The 25,481-nt window shown below is 50.4% G+C and overlaps 2 protein-coding genes across 9 annotated transcripts in view; one reads left to right on the top strand and one right to left on the bottom strand.

Moving 5' to 3' along the window:
• PC (pyruvate carboxylase) overlaps positions 1-25,481 on the bottom strand; it is a 150,371-nt gene that overhangs the window by 28,421 nt on the left and 96,469 nt on the right. The window lies entirely within an intron of this gene.
• Positions 1,107-13,646, top strand: LRFN4 (leucine rich repeat and fibronectin type III domain containing 4). Of its 3 annotated transcripts, XM_087881277.1 has the most exons (4): positions 1,107-3,575; positions 8,453-8,528; positions 9,693-11,091; positions 12,379-13,646. In XM_087881277.1, the coding sequence occupies exons 1-4, from the start codon at positions 3,375-3,377 to the stop codon at positions 13,052-13,054; spliced, it is 2,352 nt and encodes a 783-aa protein (XP_087737403.1). In that variant the 5' UTR covers positions 1,107-3,374; the 3' UTR covers positions 13,055-13,646. The 3 variants fall into 3 exon arrangements, with proteins under 3 accessions (XP_087737403.1, XP_034282896.2, XP_087737402.1); XM_034427005.3 differs by lacking the exon at positions 8,453-8,528 and having other exon boundaries at positions 2,052-3,575; XM_087881276.1 differs by lacking the exons at positions 1,107-3,575; positions 8,453-8,528 and adding an exon at positions 5,928-6,018.

Below are 25,481 nucleotides of genomic sequence, written 5' to 3'. Positions count from 1 at the left end.
CCCAACTGAGACATTCCTCCCTTGGGGTCCCCAGGGGTCCCCCGTGAAGAACTTTTTAGTTACAATAAGTCCCCCTTTCCCAAAGTTTCACTGTATTCTTTTCATGGTTCATTAGTGTCCATTTGGATGTTTGGATTTTTAGCACAGGAGCGTACATTACAAAGTTTAGGAACCTCTGCTCTGCCAGTGGTCCCCAACCAGATGTGCTCAGAGCCCAGAATGGGTTCACCTTCTTAACCATTGCTTCCCACCTTTTTGATATTTAATGCCATCAGGGCAGGACTCTGATAGTCAGGTAGAGTCCATCCCTTTTGTATCTGCCTGTCCTGCCCACAAAGAAGTGCTGGTGCGCCACAAATCCCAACCTCTCCCGTGGATACCATCCTCTTATTGCTCTATGGAAAAACGGTCCTTTTGGTGGCTTTGGCTTTCAACCGCGTGTCGGGCAAGAAAACAAATTGGGCCTCTTGAACCCCAAAACTATTTCTTCTTCTATCGCTGGGGCTGCCGACTCGCCCCAAGACTAGGAGACCTCAACACGAACCACCCTCATTGCAAGGTCCTGAGCCAGCACAAGAAACAGGCAGAAGAGAGACAATCCCAACTCAGGAAAGAATTCAGTAAACAAAATAACTAGGCTGATTGATTGGCTTGACTTCTCACTGTTGCCTCATAAAAACAATGGCACAGAACGCTGCCATCTTTTCAGGAGTTGCTGGAATCTGGTCTGATAGACAGAATGACGCAAAAGATCACTCAACTCACATAGCAGATTCATTGGAGCAGAAAAGCTTCTGGGACAGAAACAAAACACCAACTTTGCCTAGGAAGGGCAGGTAGCCTTCCAGAGGCATTCCATTACTGCAGTTATAATTTACACCAAGTTACACTTACTCTGTGACCCCTCCACAAAGATATTTCAAGGCCCCCACAGTGGCATCTGTCCCTGGATGCAGACCCATCCACAAAAGCACATTTGCTCAAGGAACACAACACTTTTGATGCACAAGCCAATGGAACGGCCACTCCCTGAGTCCCCACTAAAGGATGAGGTCATAGACAGGTGCAGACCCTTCCTGGAAGCCCCAAAGTTGAAATAATTGGGAATTTTCTCTAGAGTTCTCCAAAACACTTTGCCCAAGAACAAGCGCATGAGAGCACAACAGAAGCAGACCAGGCCAGCTGAGGGAAAAAAGATACTTCAATAAACAAGCTAAGACACCAGGCTATTTATTGACCTTTGCGATGGTGACGAATGTATTTATTTATTGACCTATTGACTTTACTGATTTCCTGAAGACGTTAACTTCCATTCCACTAAGTCATCTGCAGTTGGCCCACCTTCAATGGACCTTCAAGCATCTTCCAAGAGGTTCTTCTTGGAGTGATTCGTCTGGTCCAACATTGTAATTCTTCAGGGCTGCCAAGGAACCTCGTATTCAGAGTGGACATGACTACCTGCCCCAAGACCTCCCTCTGGGGCTTTTTGGCTCCCAAACGCCCAGGAGCCCATTTCACATCCACAGCATCTGCCCATAGGACGTCTGGTGGCCCCCAAGCTCTGGCTGGTTACTTGTCTGCTTGTCCTTTGCAAGCTGCTTCAACCCTGTTTCTCAGGAGGGTTTGCCACCGTGCCGGTGAGACATCATCACTCAGGCTCCCTTCTGGCCCACCAAATCTTTCTGCGAACCTTCCTCAAGTACCTCAACCTAGCTCTAAAACTGAAACTGGAGTTCACCTATATGAGCCTGAGAGAGAAACTTACACATTTTTGAATAAAGATGACTTTCATGCTCATTTTAGGAGCAGCCTTCCCTGAAGTGCAGAACTATCTCAGGACTTGATTGTTTCAGAGGGTCAATACTGAGGTACAAGTCTGAATACTTGAAGCAGGAAATTGTAATCGCCATTTTGGGGGTCCAATGTTCCTCTTCCCCTGCTGCCCCACCTCCCCTCTCTGAGGTCCGAGGGCCAGAAGAGCCTGGGCTGGTCCAGGATGCCTCTCCCCTTAAGGGAAGCCCGCCTCCTAGCAACCATCACCCAGGGCAACAGGATGAAGATAACCTGGCTGCTCTCTCTCCTTCTACAATTCTGAGGAGGAGGAGTCAGGGGAAAGGTGTATAAATACTTGAAAACCTCCCAGATCAGAGAGAGCGTCCAGCCAGCGCATCTTAAAAAGACAAGGGTACAAACGTAATGTTCAATTTCAGAATATAAACTCCCTTTCGTAACACAAGGGCCTTGGCTGGTGCCCCAGATTCCTGGAAGAGAAGAGAATTTTCCTCTTGAGCAGCTGCTCCATCAGACTCTCTTCCCCAGGAAGGCTGGGAAGGAGGGAGAGAGGGAGGGCCTTTTCGGCTCCTCCATCTTCCTCCCCCCAATCAGAGCTCAAGGAGGAGGATGTGGCGAGGCGTCCAGGGCCGTCCCCTGGAAGAAGAGCAGCAGCCCAGCCTCTGTCCACTCAGCCCTCCCCCAGCTGGAACAGGAGCAGCTTGAGGAGGCAGCGGGGTGGGAGGGGGCCAAAGCAGGCGGGAGCCGGGAGAGCACGGGTTGCGGGCAGGCTGCTCCTCCTCACGTCACCCCTCCTGCGCACTGAAGCAGCAGCAGCAGAAAGGCTGGCAGAAACAAAGAGGGGCTGCAGGAAGGGGGGCTGTCGAAGAAACCATTCTGGGAAAGCTGCGACTGCCCGATCCCTCAAGACTTTCCGGTGCCTGAAGGAGGGTGGAGGAGGAGTGCCAGGAATCCAGATGGCAACGGTCCAGAGACGTTCAGCCCCACCGGCACAGAGGAAGGACTGAGACCCAAGAAGAACCATCTACAACTGGTCTAAGGGGGCAGGAGGATGGAAGAGCAGCCACTGGGTCTCCGGAAGGAAAGAAGGCTGGCAGCATCCAGAAGAGAGGAGATGGGGGAACTGCAGCAGCCGGGGTTTTTCCAGAGCTGAAAGACAGACACCCAGCTGTGGGGCCCCTGGAATGGGCCTGGGCTGGAGATTCAGAATTTAAGGCTGCCAGAAGAACTAGTCCCCCACTCCCCTCCGAGAGAGAGCTCCAGTTGATACCCCATGGAATCTACCGGGAGTCCTGAGGGCTGAAAGGCTGAGAATGGACCGGACACACCTGGGCACCCCATCCCCCTTGGGACCATCAGGAACCCCAAGGCCTGAGAAGGCTGGGGTAGCCAGAACCTGATGGGCCAAGGTGCGAAGGACCGGATGAGCCAGGGTATCCAGAGAGTGGCGCCTCTCCCTCATCAGCACTGGGGCTTGAAGAGCTTGGCATGGCTGCCGCCACTCCGCCTGCCTGAAGCTGCAGCATTTCTCTTTTCTCTGGCTGGGGGAGGGGATCGAGGATGCTCCTCTGCCTGCAGGCTGGATGCTGCCCTCGGCCACCCCGAGCCTCTTCTGCCAAGGCAGCTGGGCACCTCCCCATGGCACCCCAAGAGCCGACAGGAGCCCTGGGGCCACAGCCTGCTCAGGAGACGCTGAGAAGGAGGCACAGGGACAGGTGACTCCGTGTGGGGAGCAGCTGGACGGCCACAGCTCATCTCTGGGGAGCCCAGAGGCCAAGGAGAAGGTAAAGCTGTGTTGGGCAGGAGAGGGACAGATACACGTGAGGACTGGGGGTCTTCGAAGTGGGGGGGGGCTGCAGAACGACCAGTGCTGCTGCAACATATATCGTAAGCCTTCCACCCCCACCCCAACAGCTGTAGGAAATTTGTGCTATGACAGACACAGCAGGGTCTCCCCTACATGTGCCCCCACTGCTTGCTCCTTGACCTTTCTCTCTATCCTGGATCCAGATCTGTAAGGCTGGATCCATGCCAAATCATCCTTCCTGCCTCCCAGACATTCCCACTTACTCCACTCTCCCCCCCCCCCCCCCAGCCATTGTATCCCAGGCAGTGCGACCAGGGTTCATCCTGGTCTTGAGAAGGAAAAAGGAAGGGAAAGGGCAACTTGAGGTGCCCCTGAGAACTGGGGAGCCTGTTGCCATCCGTGGTCCTCTTCCACAGCCCAGCATCTCCCACTTAGAACAGGGAGGGGGAGCCTTGGTGAAGGACTGCTGTCTGCCTTGAGATTGGAACCTTCCAATCCCCCAGAATCCCCCAAATGTTTGTCACTTTGGTTACAACCCTGGATTGCTTTAAGTTGGTTCCACCCTTCAGCCTCACTCCCCACCCCAGCCCCAACCCCAAATATACCCCCAAATCAAAATTGCCTCAGGAGTCCCTGAGCTGGCAGGGGCTCTCCCTGCCCTGAGGCACCTGCTGCCCTCCTGGATGCTCTTGAGGGATAGCTGCCCCCTCCCCATCAGCAACCAGTATCTGGAGCGGGGGGGGGGGAGCATGTTATATGGTCCTATTAAAGCTGCCTCCGTGAATCTGCTTCCTCTCCACTTAGGTCCATGCCTGGACAGAGAGTGGTTAAAATTGAAGCCCCCAGTGTCTGAATCAGAAAAGTGCTGAACAACTAAGATCACCCCACATACACACAACTCCCCCCCCCCACCGCCCCAGTGCATGCCCTCCCCTTTCTATGCACACAGAATATACCTACCAAATATATAGCCTAGCCCAGCTGGACATCTGCAGCCCAAGGGGGCCGAGGAATACTTATGATCTGGGTCTATCACCACCCTGATGCAGGCCATGTGCCAATGCTGCCACGCCAGCAGAGAGCCAGAGTGGAAGATGATTGAGGGAGATGAACGAATCACAAGAGCATTTATTCAATGGGGGTTGGACTTATAGGGAAAGCCTGGATGCTTCTGAACCCTAGAGGACCTTTAGATCTACAAAGGGGTAGTTTCAAAATCACATAAAGTAATAGTCCCACTTTATACGACACTAGTGAGGCCATACTTGGAATAGTGTATCCAGTTCTGGTCATCACAATATGAAAAAGATGCTGAGACCCTAGAAAGAGTGCAGAGAAGAGCCACAAAGATGATCAGGAGTCAAGAGGCTAAGGAACTGGGTGTGTCTAGTCTAACGAAGAGAAGGACTAGGGGTGTCATGATACCAGTCTTCCAATATTTGAGGGGCAGCCATAGAGAAGGGGTCAACCTATTCTCCAAAGCACCTGAGGGCAAGACGGGGTGAAAGACCATTCAAGTGAGATCCAACTTAGAAATAAGGAGATGATGGTGAGAATGATCAGTGGAACTACTCGCCTCCAGAAGTTGTGGCTGCTCCATCACTGGAGGTTTTTAAGAAGACATTTGTCCAGGATGCTATAGCTCTCCTTCTTGAGCAGGGGGTTGGATCTCAAAAACGTCCAGGTTCCCTTCCAACGTTATTATTCTATGTTCTGTGACAGGTGGAAGAGTGCCAGTAGGAGGGAGACCAAGAAAAGGACAGACAGGAGCTGCTCCAGGTCTAGGTTCATTCCAGTCCCACAACTTTCACAGCTGCAGGCTTTGCCAGTGCCAAGAGGGCAAGGGTTCCTGGGAGAGGCCACATCTTCCTGGGAGGAGGAAGTTCATCAAGAAGGGGAGACCAGCATCAGATGAAAAACCTTCCCAACGCCCTTGGGTCACTAGTTCCATCAGCTAACCACAATTATTAATTTTTTTTAAAAAAATGATAAAAACACAGCACAGCCAAAGCAAAGGACTGATTCCTGAAGGCTCCTTGGATGTCTGCCCTCCTATGTCTTAGTATACCCAGGTGGAGGGCCACCTCCTTCTGGAGGAATCTGGAAGGCCTTCCATTCCATGTTTCTCCCCATCCAGGCACGATCAAAACTTCCTCCCCATCTCTGTTCCAGGGCAGAGATTCATGCTGACAGATGACCTCTCCAGTGGCTTCACTCAGATTTTTTTTTTGGGGGGGGGGGGGGGAATAGCTGACTCCAACCACTGCAGGCAGCTTAGACCACCACAGTTGCTCGTACTGAAGACACCCCCCCATCCAGCTGACCAACAGTGACCAATGCGGTGCCAGTCTCAGGCCCAGGCCTGACCCTTGACTGAGAGTGATCCAGGCTCCCCATAATTGCCAGCTTCTCCAATAGAGGTACCTGTTCTGGTTGGGGTAAGGGCAGAGACTCTTTTTATATTAACCACTCAAAAAAATTAGACATTGTCACCAGTCTTGCCTACCTCACTCTGAAGAATTCTTTAAAAATGGTCTTTCTCATGGCTTTAATCATCCATTCCTCTCGGCTCTTCCCTTTCCATCTGGCCCCTGTTCTGGTCACCCGTTAAAATCAGGGCCTGGCATTCAAAAGCTTCCTCCCTTCCTTTGTAGATCGTTTTATCCAGTCAGAGCTTCTCCCCACGAGAGAGAGTTTCAGGGTGTCAACCCACAAAGGTTGTTTCATGTTTCAACGTTCTTCTGTTTACAACAATACCCTATTGCGCCCTATTGAGCAGAAGGGCTTCACTAGTGTTGGTTTTTAATTAATTAATTTTTCCTTTGCTTTCTTGGATGCAGAATTACAGATTTATCTATTCTAGTTATAGATGACTGTTTTGACTGTTAGGAGGCCATGTCTAGATTACCAATTTCTCCTCTCAAAGTCTGTTTTTTTAACATAAAGCTACACCATTCTAGTCTTCAAAAGCTTGCGTTAAAGATTTTGAAAAGAAGTCTTTTATAAACAAAAGAGTGGCTATTTATTAAAAGAAATTATTGTATACAGCATTTGGCCAAGCAACAAATGGAAAAATTGAAATTTCCCTAGAAGAATCCCCAGAGTTTCAGAGTGAGATGGGGCAACACATAAATTTAATAAATAAATACTTATAATCCAAATCCAAGGCACAAAGGACCTACGGGCCCAGGTGCATCTTGCCCTCCTTTCCCTTCAAAGAAAATGCTGAGCAGCCATCCCAGCTACTTGGTCCAACCCTTAGGAACTGATGAGGCTACCTTTGAATCCTCGGCACAGCTTCTTTCCCTTCCAACCACCATGATCAGAGACCCGGCCGGCCCAGCCCCTTCAGATGTTTTGAGCCCATTTCACAGAAACTTCCATACAGCAGTTGCTCACAGATGCCACTCAGCCAGCTAAGATGCTTGATGGCAGGCATGGCAGAGAAGCCACAGCAACACAGAAGAAGATCTGCCCACGACCGGATGGGAACGGAGCCCTCCCCATGTGGGTCTCTGCTCCAGGGGTTCACAAGGCAGGAGGCCATTTTCCCTCAACTTGACAAGGCAAGAGATTTGGCCACAGAGCTCCTAGTCTCCTTGAGAAGATTTACGGAATAGCTCTGCCTGACCTGAGATCTGCGGGGCCCCGTCTCACCGTTGAGGCCACCTGCCCCCTTCTCAGGACATCCCCACAAAAGGCTCCATGAAGCAGCAGGTGCCAGCACTCTCTTGCTCTGGCCTACTTGCCTCTTAGCTGTCCCGCCATTTTTTATACCATCTCCTGTTCTAAGGATGAACCTCCAGGGCCACGGAAGTAACTGAGCCTCCCCAAATGACAACACAGCATCTCACAAAGGCTGAAACAGAACAGCAGCAGCTTTTCTTTTGGATCTACCCAGAGAAGGACCCCCTGGCTTTGCAAGCCCTTGGACATTTTTGAAATCAAGTCATCACATCTAATGCCTCCTCCTTAACCTCAGATAGCTGCCAGTAAAATTCAATGAAGAGGTGGGGGTATCCATGGCAGCACGTTCTTACACACAACACTATACTAAGCCATGGTTTGTTTAACTATTTATTTATTTTATTTATTTATTGGTTCGATTTATATGCCGCCCTTCTCCGGAGACTCAGGGCGGCTTACAATGCGTTAAGCAATAGCCTTCATACTTTTGTATATACCTGCTTAGTGGGGCTTTTGCCCCCCCCCCAAGCGGTGTACAACAACTATGATTTGTTGTACAAGTCAAGTGGTCTGGATCACACAAGAGGCTACCCATAAAATGGGCTGGGCAACACACAGACCACATGTGCAGCACAGCAGACAGACTGCAGCATTCAGACCCTTGGATGCTGCTGCCCAAATTCAGAACTGTGATACAACTAACTAGGCTCCATTATGGCTTTACGAGTCGCGTGCACCGTGCCCTAATTTCACACACACTATGCTGAGCAGAGGCTAAGCTCCAGTCCCTTGGAGTGGGTTTTTGGAACCTGACATGGTCTGCCATCTTCTTTTGGGCCAACACTAAATTTTGAGCAGTGTGCTGTGACTTACTCAACAAATTGAGTGCAGCCTCAATAAAGCTAATGCAGTTTTAATTTAATGTTAATTAGAATTATGTTCACTCAACAAACAAGGTATTGCTAAGACAAATACCAACATTCATTTAATTTACTTTAAATTTGGTTTAATTAATTAAACACAATCATAGGGTTATTATCTACATTTTGCCCTTCAGCCACATTAAGTATCTCTGTGGCAGCAAATTTTAGAAGAATTCCTGGGGGTGAGAGAGCAACTTGTGAAAAACTGATCCTGAGAAGCTGATTCTTCTCTTCCCCCTTGAAGTCCAGGAACTCCGGGAGCTGCCAAGTGGATTCCCGGAGGACTCTCCAAATGGAAGCAGGGAGCTCAAGCCAACCAGGTTAACGAAATCTGATCCTGAGAGCCCATTTGCTCCTCGCTAACATTCCATCCAGAAACAGAAATTTTCTGGAGAGGAGAGGATGAAAACTAAAATCAAGGATGGCAATGAATCTCAACATGCAGCAGAAGCCTCTAGAAGCATCAGGTTCTTCTTCACCAAACGCCTTTTAGCCTTCCACCTTTCTCTTCTCTTCTCATGTGAACTGAACACTAATTTGTTCAGATTTTCATCTGGCTCGTAATTGTACATATTGGGCCCAGAGGTGTCGATCAGGTGATCAAAAGAGTACTAAAATTCCTAATCTGAAGGATTTTTAAGTAAAAGTGGCAAAGCTCTGTGCTGAAATAAGATGGAAAAATGTATGTCTGATAAATCATTTGTAACCGTATCCTTCAATTAAGAGAAGCCAACATGGGGTTGCCACAGATGACACAAAGCTGCAAGAAGGCGCTAATATTAGGAATGACAGAAGATTCAAAAAGATCTGGGCAGCCTCAAAGGCTGGGCTGAAATAAAGAGGACAAAATTTAACAGCAGAAATTCTGCACATGGGTAGGAAAAAGAAAGGCACAAGAGGTGGGGAAACTTGGTTTGGCAGGAGACGGAAGGAAAGGGATCTGAGGCAGCTGCCAAAAGGGCAAATGCAATCTTGCAGTGTCTCAGCTGGAGCGCAGAAAGCAATCCCCCCCCCCCCCCCGCGCCGAGGCCAGACCCCAGGGAGAGCATTGTGGGTCCAATTGTGGGCATCAGAAGGGACAGTGGAGAGCCGGAGTTCAGGGGTGGGCTGCTAAGCCTGAGGAGATTCAGTTAAAAGATCAGGGCCTGTTTGGCCTACAGAACAGATGACTGCAATACAAGAGCAGCCTTCAAATGCCACACAGAAGAGAAAATGGACTTACTGTGTATTGCATGGCCAGAACTGCTAGATTAAAATTACAAAGAAGGAGGTGGACTCCCTGAGTTCAAAAGCAGTGGATCCCTGGAGCAGAGGTGGTCCAGCGGTAAGAGGGGACTACTAGCGGACTAGTAGGCAGGAAGGGAACTCAAGTAAATATGCACCAGGTCCCAAGAAAGAGGGAAAGGGCCAAAAGTTACCTTTGAAAAGGACAAAAAGTTACCAAAGCCCCTATATGCCCACTGACCTGTTTTTCTCTCCTCCAGGGCCTGTCAAGGCGACTACCATGGAAAGGCTGCTCCTGATCCAGCTTCTGATGGTGGGGAGCACCTTAGCTCAGGTGGAGTCCTGCCCCTTTCACTGCGTCTGCCAAAATCTCTCCGACTCGCTTAGCACCCTCTGTGCCAACAAGGGGCTCCTCTTCATTCCAGTCAACATTGACCGGCGGACGGTGGAACTACGCCTGGCTGACAACTTCATCCGGGTGGTGGAAGCCCCGGACTTTCTGAACATGACGGGCCTCGTGGATCTCACCCTCTCACGGAACACCATCGACACCCTCCGGCCCTTTGCATTTGGGGACCTGGAGAGCCTCCGCTCGCTCCACCTGGACAGCAACCGGCTGACAGAGATCAGGGAGGAGGCTTTGCGGGGAATGCTGAACCTCCAGCATCTCATCCTGAGTAACAACCAGCTGGTCAATATCTCTGGGGCTGCTTTTGATGACTTTCTCTCGACTCTGGAAGACCTGGATCTGTCCTATAACAACCTGCGCAGCATCCCTTGGGAAGGCATCCAAGGCATGCTTTGCCTGCACACCCTGAACCTGGATCATAACCTAATTGACTTCATTATGGAAGGAACCTTTGATGAACTCTATAAACTCTCCCGGCTGGACATGACCTCCAATCGTCTTTCCACACTGCCCCCTGACCCACTTTTTGCCCGCTCCCAGATTGGAGCCATCAGCCCAACCCCTTACATGGCCACCATTGTGCTCAGCTTTGGAGGAAATCCCTTGCACTGCAACTGTGAGTTGCTGTGGCTGCGGCGTTTGGCGCGAGAGGATGACATGGAGACCTGTGCTTCCCCCCAACACGTGGCTGGCCGGTATTTCTGGTCTGTGCCAGAGGAGGACTTCACCTGCGAGCCCCCTCTCATCACCCGGCACACCCACAAACTCTGGATCTTGGAAGGCCAAAGGGCCACCCTGAGGTGCAGAGCCCTCGGAGACCCCGAGCCGGTCATCCACTGGGTCTCCCCCGATGACAAAATCATCGCCAACTCCTCCAGGGCCGTATCATTCCGCAACGGCACCCTTGATCTTTTGGTGACCACCATCCGCGATGACGGGGCCTACACCTGCATTGCCATCAATGCTGCTGGGGAGTCGACAGCCACCGTGGACCTCAAAATCATCCCCTTGCCTCATCGAGGGAACGGCAGCATCACGGTGCTGCAGCAGGATCCAGGCTCCTCCGACATCGCCACCTCGGCCAAGAGCTCTGCCAACGCCACCCAGGAGGCTTCCGAGAAAAGAGTGGAGGTACTGGGGGTGACTGCCACATCAGCCCTGGTGCGCTGGCTGGCAGATAAGTCGACCTACATGGCCTGGATGTATCAGATCCAGTACAACTGCACTGCGGACGATGCCCTTGTTTATAGGTAAGGGGGGCTGCAGTGTGGGGAATGGGGCCTGCTCTCAAGACGGAGGGACAGGCAAAGGGCTCTGCATTTCAGCTTCTCCTTCCTGGAGAAGTCCTGGCAGTGAAGGTCCCTGGCCGCTTTGGTACCATTCAGATTTCTCAGATTACAAACGGACCTCTCCCTGATTACATCTCTGCTGCTCATTCAGCCGGAGGGCTCTCCCTCTGTATAAAGTGTTGGACTGCACAACAGGCACAGAGTTGCCTTCCTCGGTTCATCCCTTTCCTCTGTTCCCACAAGACCTGAACCATGTACCAGTGAGACAGCTGGCTGTGCGGGACGAGATTGGGGATTGGGGATGCAGTAGGTCATGCAGCATACCAAAAAGCTCTGGCCTTGCTCCCCTGAAACAGAGAGTCACCCAAGGAAACTGACGTAGGCCTTGGCTCCACTTGGTCAAGAGCCAGGCCCAGTTCCTTCAGCAGGGAACAAGCATAGGGCAAGTCAGAGGTTTCTGACTGCAGGATTCATTCTCTATGAATGGAATCCTTCAGCACAATATGAACAGCAAACCCAGGCAAGAACGAATCTCTTTCCTAATGGCTCCATTTTGTAGGTATTTCTAACCTTAAAACTCAAAACCACAGAATACATGGATCACTCTGATCCATTTCATGCCACTGGGCAGCCCAAACAAGCCATGGTTCTAAAGAAATCATCTCTCCTTCCCAGAGGCAGCTCGGGTTGGCAGGCAGCCTCTGCCCCTCGGTCCTCCTGGGCAGGTGGGTCTGGGCAGAGAAGCGGCAGCTCTCTCGCCCATCTGAGGCAGAGGTCCCCCTCCCTGGTGTCACATCCAGCAGGGTCCCTCATCAACCATCTCTCAGGGGTTCAGCCCTCGGACCCAAACAAAATGCTGAAGGGGGGAGGGGGGGAAAGGCCCCCCTCTTCAGGATCTTTAATCAAGGGAGGGACAGTGTTCAAGAACCAGATGAAACTCCGCTGGCTTCTCAAGAAGGCCTGAGAGACCTGCAGGGTGGGACAGCAGCTCTTGCTGTTTCCAGCTACGGTTACCTTTTCTTTCCTTCTGCACCAATAACTGGGCCACAAGATTCACTGGGGTAGAGAATAATAAACCATTAATGTGCAGAGAAGCTGCCTACTTAAGAGAAGGTAGGGTGGAGGGAGAGGCCCCTGCCCAGGAATGAGGGCTTCTGTTCTGTCCCTAGAGAAAGGACCCCCCCCAATCAGAGGAGGGAAGGGGTGGAGGCCGTGGATGCTTAATCTTCCCGTTTTTCTTGCCTGCAGGATCATCCCCGCCAGCAGCCAGGACTTCCTTCTTAAACACCTCGTGCCCAGCATGGATTACGACCTGTGCGTCTTAGCCATCTTTGATGACCTGGCCACTTCGCTGGCAGCCACCCACCTGCTAGGCTGTGCCCAGTTTACCACGCAGGAAGCCTACCCAGACTGCCATTCGCTGCACGTCCACTTCCTGGGGGGCGCCCTGACAGTGACCGTGGGAGGCATCATCGTGGCTTCCTTGCTAGTCTTCACAGGAGTCATGATGGTGAAGTACAAAGTCTGTGGCAGCGTCCACGGGAGCCTGCCCAGGGTCAGCAATGTGCACTCACAGACCAATGGTGGGCACCCAAACGGCCTGCTGCCCCAGCGGACACCCCCTGCAGAGCACCAGCAGGGGCAGGCCAAGGCAGGGGCAGCCAAGGGTGCAGAGCGCCGGATGGGAGGCGCTGGCTGGGGAACCCTGGGCTCGGCCAAAGCCAGGCGCAGCAGCTCCCTGGACATGGGAGACGCCTCCTCCAGCACCTGCTACAGCTACGCCAAGCGCCTGAGCTTCATGTGGGCCAAGCGCAGCCAGTCAGTCCACGGGAGGCTGGCACAGGGCACTCCCCTTGAAGACAGCAGCAGCCCCGGGCCTGGGCCCTTCCTCAACGTGGATAAATTGGAGGAAAGTGTGGTATAGCCCTCATGGGGGAGGACCGGTGTCCTACCCCTAAAGCATCTGGGACAGCAACTCCCAATGGGGAGGCTGGCCTTGCTTCAGCTGGTTGAGCCAAGCCTCCCACATAGAGACCAGCCCTGCTGACCAGGCCAAGCCTTGCGCAGAGCCCCCAAGCCAGCCAGGCTCAGGGTGAGACCACCTGCAAGCTGGGGAGGGGGAGAGGGCAGGAACAGAGAGAGAGAGAAAGGGGAGGAGAGGCTTGGAAACAGCTTTTTCCTGTGCATTTTGCAGCTGACTAATTGAGGTGCAAATAGTGACCTGGATTCAAGAATAATCCATTATTTTGAAGAGGAAAGAAGACAGCTTTTAAAGGGAAAAGAAAACCGTTGCCAAAAGAGAGCAAGAACATGCTATTCAATAAGTCTAAGTCATCAAGGATTCAAAGACAAGAGAGTTAATACAGGAATGAAGCCTTCAGGCAAGATTGGCTGTTACCTGTGTTAAAACAGAGATGTGAAGGCTGGGGGTTGAGGGCGGGGAATTCAAAATTCATGTTAAAGGCAAATTCTGTACGTGGCATTTAATGACCTCTATAAATGTCCATATGTGTGTCTCTTTTGGCATAACTCCTGCTGTGCAATGGGGAGGGGGTTCTCCCCACTAAACTCACTGTAGAAAACGGAGGGAGGGAAAGAAGGAAGACAGACAGCTGAGCCCCCGCCCTCCCCCCCCCCGCCCACAAACCCCAACTCTGGTTCACAAAGAAGGCAAAAAATGCTAAGTCTACCTTTGCAATCCCATTAATTGAAGTAATGCCAAGCACCAGAAAAATCAGAAGATCCAGGCAGTTCAAATGGCTGTAAAGATTGATTTCTAGCTCAAGCTCTCAACAAGAATCTGGCCAGCTAACGGTCAAAGCAAACTGGTGAACTCATAGTGAGCAGGACTTCGTTCTCAAAGGGACTCAAGACTGATGACTTGCTTGACTCTGCCCTCCCTTCAGCTCAGCCTACAAGTAACTTTTAAAAAGGAATTTGCATTTTTCCTGAAATGTGAAATCCTACCTTGGGTGCAGATTTTTACTGCCTGGTGAGGTTCTCACTCTCTCGGTGACCTGGCCTCTCAAAGTTTGCCTAGAGAAGTGGAAGATTTCAAACTAGGTCAGCTCTCTACACTGGATAACTTTCTTGTCCCTTTCAAAGGCGCTGCCTTCTCCGAGAGCAACAGGCTCAGGAATGAGGCCAATAAAATGCCCTTCTGGTCCTTCCAGACTGCCCCCACCAAGGGAATCTGGACTAAGGGAGGGCAGGGATTAGTGGCAGCCCCAGAACAAGCCCCAGAACAAAGCCCCTGTCCTGTGGGGATGACCAAATGGGCAAGCCAGAGGAACTTTACTTCAGAAGGGCAATAGCACTTAGACTTATATACCGCTTCATAGTGCTTTCCATCCCTCTTTAAGCAGTTTGCAGAGTCAGCCCCTTGCCCCCAACAATCTGGGTCCTCATTTTACTGACCTCGGAAGGATGGAAGGCTAAGTCAACCTTGAGCCTGGTGAGATTTGATCTGCCAAACTGCTGGCAGCCGGTGATCAGCAGAAGTAGCCTGCATACTGCACTCTAACCACTGTTTAAGAGGCTCTTAAACAGTTAAACAGTCTACCTCCCTCTCTATCCTGTCCGGATGACAAGCAGGCCAGAGGGAATGCTTGGGGGGGGGGGGCTGAAAGGTGGGCAGATGAAAGAAGTGATAGGAGATGGGGGAGGGTCCTCCATCTTGATCCTTTGAACAAGGAAGACTTGCATTCCCTGTTTATCTTCACCCCAGAGCTCAGTCAGCCAATGCACAATTAAGCAAATCAGAGGAGACTTGAGATCCTTGAGAAATGCGGCTGTCCAGGAGCCCAAGCAGAGCCAGAGACCCTCCCCCACCAAACATCTACTTGAGTCGGCCACAAGCTGTGGGGAAGAAGAGCCCCAGTGGTAGGCATGGGACACAGCTCTCCAGAAGGTGGACTGGGCTCCTTCTGGCACAGGGACATCCCACAAGACTCTGTCCATCAGGAGAAGGCTGGGAACCCTGGCCTTTCAGGCATCCAGCTGCCCCCTTTGGAAGAGGGGGGAGGGTAGCAGGTGGGCATGCACAGAGCCCAGCCCCACCCTGGAGGGGCCGTCTCTGTGGCTGAGCTGGGCAAAGACAGTTCACTTTCGAGCCATGGCAGGATCGACTTGGCCACAAGCCAAGCTGCATCATTCAAAACCTCTGGGCCCAGCAGGAAGCACCTCTGGCAGGAGGACAGCCTGGAGACCAGAGCAAGAGATGAGGCCGAGCAAGCTCAGCTCCGGGCGAGGCTAGTCCTCAAGGCCTCCAGGGCTCACCGTGAGACTGACTGAGAGCCTGGAGAGGCAAGGCAGAGGCTGCAGTCCCAGGGCTAGAAAAGAGAGAACAAGGCTTGGCGGGTGGGCCTGATGAGGCAGTTTCCGCTCCTTTATCCCACCTTCCTTCTAGGTAGTGAGGCGCCTCTGGAGAAGGCTGGCCCTCACCGACATGGACTGGCAGAAGGCCTTAGGGGGATAGTCCAGGCCCGATGCCCACCCAACTCTGCTGTAAGGCTTCACTAACAGAAACTGGCAAGTCTGAAAGGACGTTTTCCCTCCCTGGCCAACCCCCCAGCCCCACCCCTTATTCCTTCTGTGGACTGAGTTGTCACTTCTCCACTGGGGCTCTCCCCCCCGCCCCCCCCCACACACACACCTCTCTCTCTCTCTCTCTAGGTCATTTCCCCAACTTCCCCCTCCCACAGAGGCTCACTGAGGACTCCAAAGCAGGAGAAGAAAGCTCGTCTGTGTGCCACTTGGGGAGAAGCTGCGGGGGCGATGGCAGGGTCCCCGAGAGGCCCCGAATCTCCTTAAGCCACTCATCATGCCCATTGCCTGCAGCAGAAACCACTGGCTGGAGGAGAAATGCCAAAGGGTTTGGAGAGCATGCTGGGGGGGTGGGGGAAGCAAAAGGGGTCTCAGGAGTAACCTGGAAGGCATGACAGGAGGGGACAGCTTTTGAGGTCTCCTGGCGGTTCCCTTTTTGTCTTCCTGGGCTCCACATGAAGCCTTGGACTGGAGAGAGGCAAAAGAGGATGGGCCACTTTGAATCTTTGGAGCAAACACCACACTGTGAGACTAGCCTGTTGAGGTCTTAAATACCTTCAGGGGCAAAAAAAAATCCCCACTTTTTTTACTAACACAAAAATTGCTAACACAGTAAAACAAACAAGGAGAAGAAGGAAAGATGAGAGAGTTAATCTAACATGGCACACCATTCACAGAGCCACACTAATAACTTGTAAAGGCACACAATAAATGGTTCAGAAGAAACCTTTCCCTTCTCAGAGAAGTGATGGGTCTAATTGTATCCTGAGTAATATATGACTCTAGCCTGACCAAAATTTATTACCTGATAATACCACTTTTGCTTCTCAATAGTAAAACAGCCTTAGATCGGGCAATTCTCAAGCCTCCATTCCCCAGAAATATCCAGGCAGCATTTTACAGCCCACCGTAGCTTTCTGGGGCCCTGGCCAGCTGAACAGCACACAATGAATTTTTGACTTTAACACCAACATTTTATGGCCCTTTCCTGCTTTTATTGATTCATGTCACCAGATGCCAGACAAAGGAACGTGGGCGGCCTCTCATCAAGCAGGCTGTTAGCTTTTTTCCAGAAAGCTTCCCGTGTATGATACAGCTGGTAGAAGCAAAGGCCTTTTCCTTAGAGATACCGCGTATTTAATTCTCTAATCCAAATTAAATTGTGACAATTGCTGGCATCGGATGACACGCAATGCCCAAACCAATCAGCCCCAAGGCAGCTTAGTGCCGTGGCCTAGTTCACACCACACAGCTGGTTTTCCTGCAGAAGCCAAACGCGAATTTGAGCCGGATCAGGCACATGAGGTCATGAAGCTTTTCTTTCTCGTCTTCTAAAGCCCTGGCCTCAAACCAAAACCTGCCCTCAAAGTCTCTTGCAAAGGCCTCTTTCAATACAGATGAAATGCTACTTTTTAAGTTAAAAAAGCCCATCCAAAGTGAGAATCGCTTCCACAAGCTCCACGGACCAGGTGGCTGCATGTGAGTGGCGGCTGTCATGTAGGCACCAGAAATGGACCAAAGGACAGTGCCCATAGGTCTCTTGCTCTTGCTCCTGTGGGCCCTTCTGGGGACAGAGGGAGGGTCTGCTAACAGCCGGCCTGGCTGCTTTACCTACGGGGAGCCTTGATTGCCAAGAGAAAGACTCTGTGATGCTAGCGGGAAACTGGCATATGGGTCAACCGTGATTAACAATTAATTGCCCTCAGATCTGTTTCTGCCTAGGTTTTGTCTGCTGTGGTGTCAGTCACGGTATGTGATTGTGACCAAAATGTGCACACACTAGTGGCCGAAGTTATTGGCTTGAGACGTCTGGGACACCTTTTGATTTATTTGGCACACACATTATGTGTTGTGCCATTGCCTGAACTCAGTTAAACTCTTATTTTTAATTTTTAAACATTATTTTGATAGTGGAGACAGATCTGCATAAGTGTCTTAAATATAAGAGCAAGCCCCATCTGGGACCAAGGGTGGCGAGAAACGTTTGCTTACACCCAGCAGAGAAAGGCATGGAAGGGCACAATGGCCATAGCACCAGAATCTCCACCACCCCCGTGGCTCTGGGGCTCTTTCGAGTTCCAGGGACCCTGCTTAGAGGCTCTTTAGTCAAAGCAGCTCATAAAGTCCATCATCACAGCAGGGAGCTTGGGTTGCATGCCTGACCTTCCTCTGCAAGGACACTTCGGCTGAGCTAGGGTCGGCTTGGGGTTCAGTCGTGATAGGAGTAAGTGAAAGGTCTTCAAAATTTAAAATTTTGAAATTCTTTTAATTAGTCTGTGATTCTTAACTTTCGGGCCAAATTTATATATATTTTTAAATGTTTTAATATTTGTATTCTATGTTTTTTATCTTGGCTGTACACCGCCCTGAGTCCTCAGGGAGAAGGGCGGTATATAAATTGGAAATTAAATAATTAAATTAAATTAAATTAAATTAAATTAAATTAAATTAAATTAAATTAAATTAAATTAAATTAAATTAAATTAAATTAAATTAAATTAAATTAAAATTGTAAGAGGAAGTAGCTGCAATAAGAAATAGATAGCTTAAAGATAAAACAAAACAAATTGAAAAAACAGGGAAGATGAAACTCAAAGAACTGAGTAATAGGAAAGAACCTATTGTTCTAAGTATCCCTAAAATACCCAGAAACTCGAAAACAATCTGAAAGAGCATGCTCAGTAAGACTATTGAATATTATCTGACACACCTTGCATATATTGTCCGCTCATTTAAATGCACATGCAATGTATGTTTGCGGAGGGTAGCGGGAAATGTGTAGAAGGTGGTCAAAGAGAATGTAACCTCATAGTAGTCAGCCAATGGGGAACGAGGAGAGATGGGCAGCCAGTGCAGGGAACGTATCAAGATGTTTGGAGAGAACCTGGTTTTGATAGCTTCTCCCCGCTTACTGCAATAAATGAAACAAAAGATCTTCACTGTGTCTTGCCTGGTCATTGGTCAGGCAACTTTGCCTCTGGTTGTGAAGGAAAGTAGCTAGGAGCACATAACAGCTTTGGGGGCTCATCCGGGATTTATATCCATTCCACCACTGGCAGCTGGGGACGTCCGAAGGGGAGTGCGCACCTGGGAAAGTTTTCCCATCACTAAAGGTCAGATCGCCCTTGTCAAAACGAGGGGAATCGGAGACCCGAGATGGAAAGCCAGGATCCAGTGACAACTGAAGGGAAAGTCAGCCAGTTCAAGGAGGACTTCAACTCCGCCTGACAGCTAAGATACCAGAGGGCTATCTAGATACCAGAGGGGTATCAATGGGCAATAGGAGTTTGAAGAGGAGGGACGCCTCCCTGGTCAGTGTGCCAGCCAATAAGGAAACAGAGAACAGGATTTACATTCCAGAATGGACTCTGTTAGGGAGGATGTTGAAGTATTGGAAGTCCATGCATTTGGACAGAGGAAGGATGATACATTACAGTGTGTGTGTGAGAGAGAGAGGGGGGGGGGACAAAAGAGGCAGGTTCAAGGTGGGTCAGACTGCAGTAGCCAAGGCCCTAACCCTAACCCTCTCCAGAAGAGGAGGAGACGATGCTGGGGTTGGCTTCCTCTTCAGTAGCCTAAAAAGAAGCCCATTAAGATCCTCTCCTTCCTGCCTGCTGGGAGGAGGGTGGCCAAGCCAGGAGCCCCACCCGGACAATGGCTGCACTCCCAAGCCAAGGCAAAGACCAATGTTCGTTTCATGCCGTTCCCATTTGCATGTAATTAATGTTAAATACAGTGGTTCTCCATGGACCCCTGGAGGTCCGTGAAGGCTTGGAGAAATATTATGATTTAAATCTTGAGTTAAGTCTTGGGGTTCCTTGGCCATGGTCTGTGGCCACAAAAGGTATTTAAAGAGAACCTATGGTGAAGAAAATGTTGGAAACCACTCCTAAATATATTAAATTACATTAAAATTATTCTTATTATATTTCATTTTTTTCACTTTACTGGCCTATTAAAAGTTTTGGAGTGCTCTCCCTGGAAACCAGTTTTCTAATTCAAGCTAGAAATGACCAAACGAGATTCCAGATCTTTTGGGATGCAAACATCTAGCTTGAAAAGGAAGCGCAAATGGAAATGGTGCAACTGAATCCATCATGAGGACGAGCTGCCGGGAAGACAGGGAGGGTCTATTCTGACATGCTTTGTGGTGCCCCATGGAGAGGGGGGGGAGAAGGGGATTTCAAGAGGGTGGTCACCATCTTGAGATGCTTCCTGAATGAGAGCTGCTGTGGTGCCTGGATTGTGAGAGGCCCCCACCATTTCCACCTTCCCTCAGCAGCAGAAATAAGGCCATTCCCTCTGATTGCATGTAATTAGGCCATTGGGGATTATATGTTATTTGACCTGATAATTAATTACCTTTCATGTAATTCTGGTCTCTTGACTCTTTCCTAGTTGTAATTAGAAAGTATAGTTGAAAACACTTTTATTTTGTGAGGCTTTAAATAATGTTGATGTTCATTTCTTTTATATTTCTACGATGGATAAAGCATTATTACCTGAAAATCTCCCTAAATAAAATAACTCAAAGCTTTCCAGCTCTTTTTCAGCCGTCCTCCTTCCTCAAACTCAGGGGTGGTGGGGGAGGTTCCCTGTTTATTGATAGAAAATCTGGAGTGGGGGGTGTTCAGGCATTTCCAAGCAACCACAAATCATAAAACCCACCTCATCAATCATGGCAATAATTCTTCGAAGAGTCCTACTTGCAAAGGGCAAAGGAGGCAGGCCTCTTAGACATGGGACCCAGCTGCATTAGCGGCTTATTTATTTGAAAGGTTTTTTAAGAACCGGCGTTCACAAAGGATGCTGCTCTGCCACCCTTTTCTCCTTCAGATCCTCTAACCCAGTGCTTCTCAACCTTCCTAATGCCGTGAGCCTTTAATACAATTCCTCATGTTCTGGTGACCCTCAACCATAAAATTATTCCTAAAAAGCATTGAAAATATGTGTTTTCCGATGATCTTAGGTGGCCCCTGTGAAAGGGTCGTTTGACCCCCAAAGGGGTCCCGACCCACAGGTTGAGAACCAATGCTCTAACCTGAGACACAGGAACAGGGTGGGAAAAATCTGCACTACAGTACTTTCACCTTCTGGCAAGAGAAGCGCAGGTAACAACTGGGCAATATCTGTCTTTTTGACTCCAAAGAAGGAAATACAAAACTATCCAGTAGGCAACAAGCAAAGAAACAAAGATGGGCACCAGACATCAGGCAGAATACAAGGAACCATCGAGGAGGAAACTGGCAGGGCAAGGGGCTGCACATAAGCAGGCAAGCAGACCCCTCCCTCCCACCTGGCTGGGCAATGGATGCCTGTCCACCAGAGTTCCTCGTCATCTAAGCTGGGCAACTGCAGGAACAACGGAGCTCACTGAGCACTGAGGACAGACTTCTTTCTGGCTTCGTTCCGGATTTGGCTTCTGCTCCCCCAGAGTGAGCCAGGAAGGGGGGTGTTAGGATGTGGTTTGAGCCTAACAAGTTCTCCAGGCAATATATGTGTTCTGTAACTTTAATATGAATATGTATTGTGTGACTTATAAAGTTTTCCTGCTGATTCATTGTAATGCTGAGTCATGCTGTAATTGGTTGTCAACGTATTTAAGAAAGGTTCTGTAACGTATTCAGTTGATGATAAGCTACCATTGTGTGTGGAGTTGCAACCTGAGTGAGGGTGTCTTTCCCACCGCCTTGAAAGAGGCGGTTGTGAAGCCCCTCCTCAAGAAGCCTTCCCTGGACCTATATTATCAAATTATCGTCCAGTCTCCAATCTTCGCTTTGTTGCGAAGATTGTTGAGAGTGTGGTGGCACGACAACTACCCCGATACCTGGATGAAGTTGTCTATCTGGATCCGTTCCAGTCGGGCTTCAGGTCTGGGCACAGCACGGAAACAGCATTGGTCGCATTGGTTGATGATCTCTGGAGGGCTCGGGACAGAGGTTGCTCTCTATCCTGGTCCTATTAGATCTCTCAGCGGCTTTTGATCCCATCGACCATGGTATCTTACTACACCGGCTGGAGGGGTTAGGAATAGGGGGCACCGTGCTTCGGTGGTTCTCCTCCTTCCTCTCTGACCGTTCGCAGTTTGTGTTGGCAGGGGGGCAGAGGTCGACCTCGAGGCACCTTATTTGTGGCATGGGGAGACTTAGTGCGGCCACATGTTTACTGGACCCGTGTCCCTCCTGGTTGGTACTGGCCTCCCGGGAGGTTACACGAGGCTGGCTCCAGGGTGTTATCAACACTTCATTGAGTGAGGGTCACTTCCCCGCGGCCTTGAAAGAGGCGGTGATGAGGCCTCTCCTCAAGAAGCCGTCCCTGGATCCGGCAATATTGGCTAACTATCGTCCTGTCTCCAACCTTCGCTTTCTGGCGAAGGTTGTTGAGAGTGTGGTCGCGCGACAGTTTCCGCAATTCCTGGAGGAAACATCCTATCTGGATCCGTTCCAGTCTGGTTTCAGGCCTGGGCACAGCACGGAAACGGCATTGGTCGCGTTGGTTGATGATCTCTGGAGGGCTCAGGACAGGGGTTGCTCCTCTGTTCTGGTCCTGTTAGACCTCTCAGCGGCTTTTGATACCATCGACCATGGTATCATGCTGCACCAGTTGGAAGAGTTGGGGATGGGGGGCACCGTGTTACGGTGGTTCTCCTCCTTTCTCTCTGACCGGTCGCAGTTCGTGTTGGCAGGGGGGCAGAGGTCGACCTCGAGGCCTCTTATATGTGGAGTGCCTCAGGGGTCGGTCCTCTCGCCCCTCCTGTTCAACATTTATGTGAAGCCGCTGGGCGAGATCATCCGTGGCTTTGGGGTGAGATACCATCAGTACGCTGATGATACTCAGCTGTACATCTCCACCCCAGGCCACCCCAATGATGCCCTTGAAGTGATGTCCCAGTGCCTGGAGGCTGTATGGATCTGGATGGGGAGGAACAGGCTCAAGCTCAACCCTTCCAAGACTGAGTGGCTGTGGTTCCCGGCATCCCGATATAGTCAGTTGACTCCATCACTGACTATTGGGGGCGAGTCTTTGGCCCCCACAGAGAGGGCTCACAATCTGGGAGTCCTCCTGGATACGCAGCTGTCCTTGGAGGAACATCTGACGGCTGTAACCAGGGGGACCTTTTATCAGGTTTGCCTGATCCGCCAGTTGCGGCCCTTTCTTGATCGGGATTCCCTGTGCACAGTCACTCATGCCCTTGTGACCTCTCGCCTTGATTACTGTAACGCTCTCTACATGGGGCTCCCCTTGAAGAGCACCCGGAGGCTCCAACTGGTCCAGAACGCAGCAGCACGGGTAGTGACAGGAGCAGCATGGCGCTCCCATGTAACACCGCTCCTGTGTGAGCTGCACTGGCTCCCAGTGGTCTTCCGGGTGCGCTTCAAGGTGTTGGTTATCACCTTTAAAGCGCTCCATGGCATAGGGCCTAGCTATCTCCGAGACCGCCTGCTGCCACCGACGACCTCCCATCGACCCGTGTGCTCCCACAGAGAGGGCCTCCTCGGGGTGCCATCAGCCAAACAATGCAGGCTGGTGACCCCCAGGGGGAGGGCCTTCTCTGTGGGGGCTCCCACCCTCTGGAATCAGTTGCCCCCAGAGATAAGGAGAATCCATGATCTCAGTGCCTTCCGCCGTGCCCTTAAAACCTTCCTTTTCCAACAAGCCGGGCTGGCCTAATTCTTTTTAAGTGTTTTTAATTGTTTTGTTTATTGTTTTAATTAATGGGGCCAAATTTATATATTTTTTTTAACTGTATTTTAATATTTGTATTTGATGTTTTTATTTGGCTGTTCACCGCCCTGAGTCCTCAGGGAGAAGGGCGGTATACAAATTCAAAAATAAAATAAATAAAAATAAATGCCGCAAGAGTCAGTCCTCTCACCTCTTCTGTTCAACATTTATGTAAAACCGCTAGGCGAGATCATCCGTGGTTTCGGGGTGAGTGTTCATCAGTATGCTGATGACACACAGCTATACATCTCCACCCCAGACCACCCCAATGATGCCCTTGCTGTGATGTCCCGTTGCCTGGAGGCCGTGCAGATCTGGATGGGGAGAAACAAGCTCAGACTCAAACCCTCCAAGACCGAGTGGCTGTGGCTTCCGGCGTCCCGGTATAGTCAGCTGGTACTATCACTGACAATTGGGGATGAGATCTTGCTCCCCACAGAGAGGGCCCGCAACTTGGGTGTCATCCTGGATTCACGGCTATCTTTAGAAGATCATTTGACGGCCGTGGCCAGGGGTGCCTTTTATCAGGTTCTCCTGATCCGCCAGTTGCGTCCCTTTCTGGATCGGGACGCCTTGCGCACAGTCATTCATGCCCTAGTTACCTCCCGTATGGACTACTGTAATGCTCTCTACATGGGGCTCCCCTTGAAAAGCACCCGGAGGCTCCAACTGGTCCAGAACGTAGCCGCGCGGGTGATTATGGGTGCAGCTCGTTGCGCCCATGTAACACCTCTCCTACGCGAGCTGCACTGGCTCCCGGTGGTCTTCCGGGTGCGATTCAAGGTGTTACTTATCACCTTTAAAGCGCTCCATGGCTTAGGACCTGGGTACCTACGAGACCATCTTTTGCCACCAATAGCCTCCCACCGACCAGTTCGTTCTCACAGGGAGGGACTACTCAGGGTACCGTCTGTCAAATTATGCCGACTGGCGACTCCCAGGGGGAGGGCCTTCTCTGTGGGGGCTCCAACCCTTTGGAATGAACTGCCCCCGGAGATACGGAATATCCCTGATCTCCGTGCTTTCCGCCGTGCCCTCAAGACCCTGATGTTCCAATAGGCGGGGCTAAACATACAAACATGAGAATGATTTTTTAAATGTTATCTAATTCTGGGTTTTATTTAATTGACCAAACTAAGTAATAATTTTAATTAGCAATTTTATGATGTTTGTGTATCTATATTTTTCTTGACTGTACACCGCCTTGAATCCTACGGGAGAAAGGCGGTATAGAAATATAATAAATAAATAAATAAACCATTGTGCTATCATCGGTTGGATGGATCTGCTACCATCGTGGTTTATTACCAGAGTGAGTTTGTTATTCTAACCAACTACTGTTTGTGTGGTAAGAAGAGTTTTTGTATCACTGGACTGATTTAACTGGCAAAGACTTGGATTGATTTAAAGACTATGAGATTGTCTTTTCGCTATAAAGTAAACTTTTGATAAACCAGTTTGCACATCTCTTATTCATTGCTCTCAGCAACGTTTCTCTATGCTCTACACTCTGCTGGTTGGTAACACAACGACGATATCCTTAACAGGGGGAGGGCTTTTTAAAGGCAGATTTGACTGGCGTTTGGGCAGGAGGTGATCCTGACTTGTTTGGAAGATGCCAAATTGGCTCTGCTGGGCATATCTCTTGCACCACTTCACTTACGGTCTACCTGGACTGTGCATTAAGGTGACCTTGTTCCTGTTTCTGCAAAACTTTCGTGCTACCCATGTGTCTTCCCATACGGTTTGCATTCCTCTCCTATGGCTGCATGTCGCGTTGGCCGTTTTTTGTCATGATCCCGGGGGAAAAGCAAGTTGAGAAAATTGTACTCCACCAGACCTGGGCTCCGAATCCAATTCTGGGCTATCAATTCTGCGGTTCAGCCAGCCAGCCAGCCCAGCTCATCTGGCAGGGAAGACCTCATGCGCAGAGCTTTGGAGCCCAGGCAGGAGACACAAGGAGAACTCTAGGCCCCGTAGCTCAGTCCAAGGGCTTCTGGGGCCACAGGCAGAGGAAGCCATCTGCTCATGCTCTCTCCACCGGGGCCCCTCCCCACGGAGCATCTGCTGGGTTCCCGGGT

The sequence above is a fragment of the Pantherophis guttatus genome, chromosome 18 (genome assembly GCF_059756535.1).
Source record: "Pantherophis guttatus breed Tessera chromosome 18, ASM5975653v1, whole genome shotgun sequence".
NCBI lineage: Eukaryota > Metazoa > Chordata > Lepidosauria > Squamata > Colubridae > Pantherophis > Pantherophis guttatus.
This window is presented reverse-complemented; position numbering and strand designations above follow the sequence as displayed.

Excerpts from the sequence above, each read along its gene's own strand:
- LRFN4 (XM_087881277.1), top strand. The coding sequence starts at position 3,375 with ATGCTGCCCTCGGCCACCCCGAGCCTCTTCTGCCAAGGCAGCTGGGCA. Across the intron at positions 8,529-9,692 it reads AGGGAGCTCAAGCCAACCAG|GGCCTGTCAAGGCGACTACC; the intron begins GTTAACGAAATC and ends TCTCTCCTCCAG. Across the intron at positions 11,092-12,378 it reads GACGATGCCCTTGTTTATAG|GATCATCCCCGCCAGCAGCC; the intron begins GTAAGGGGGGCT and ends TCTTGCCTGCAG.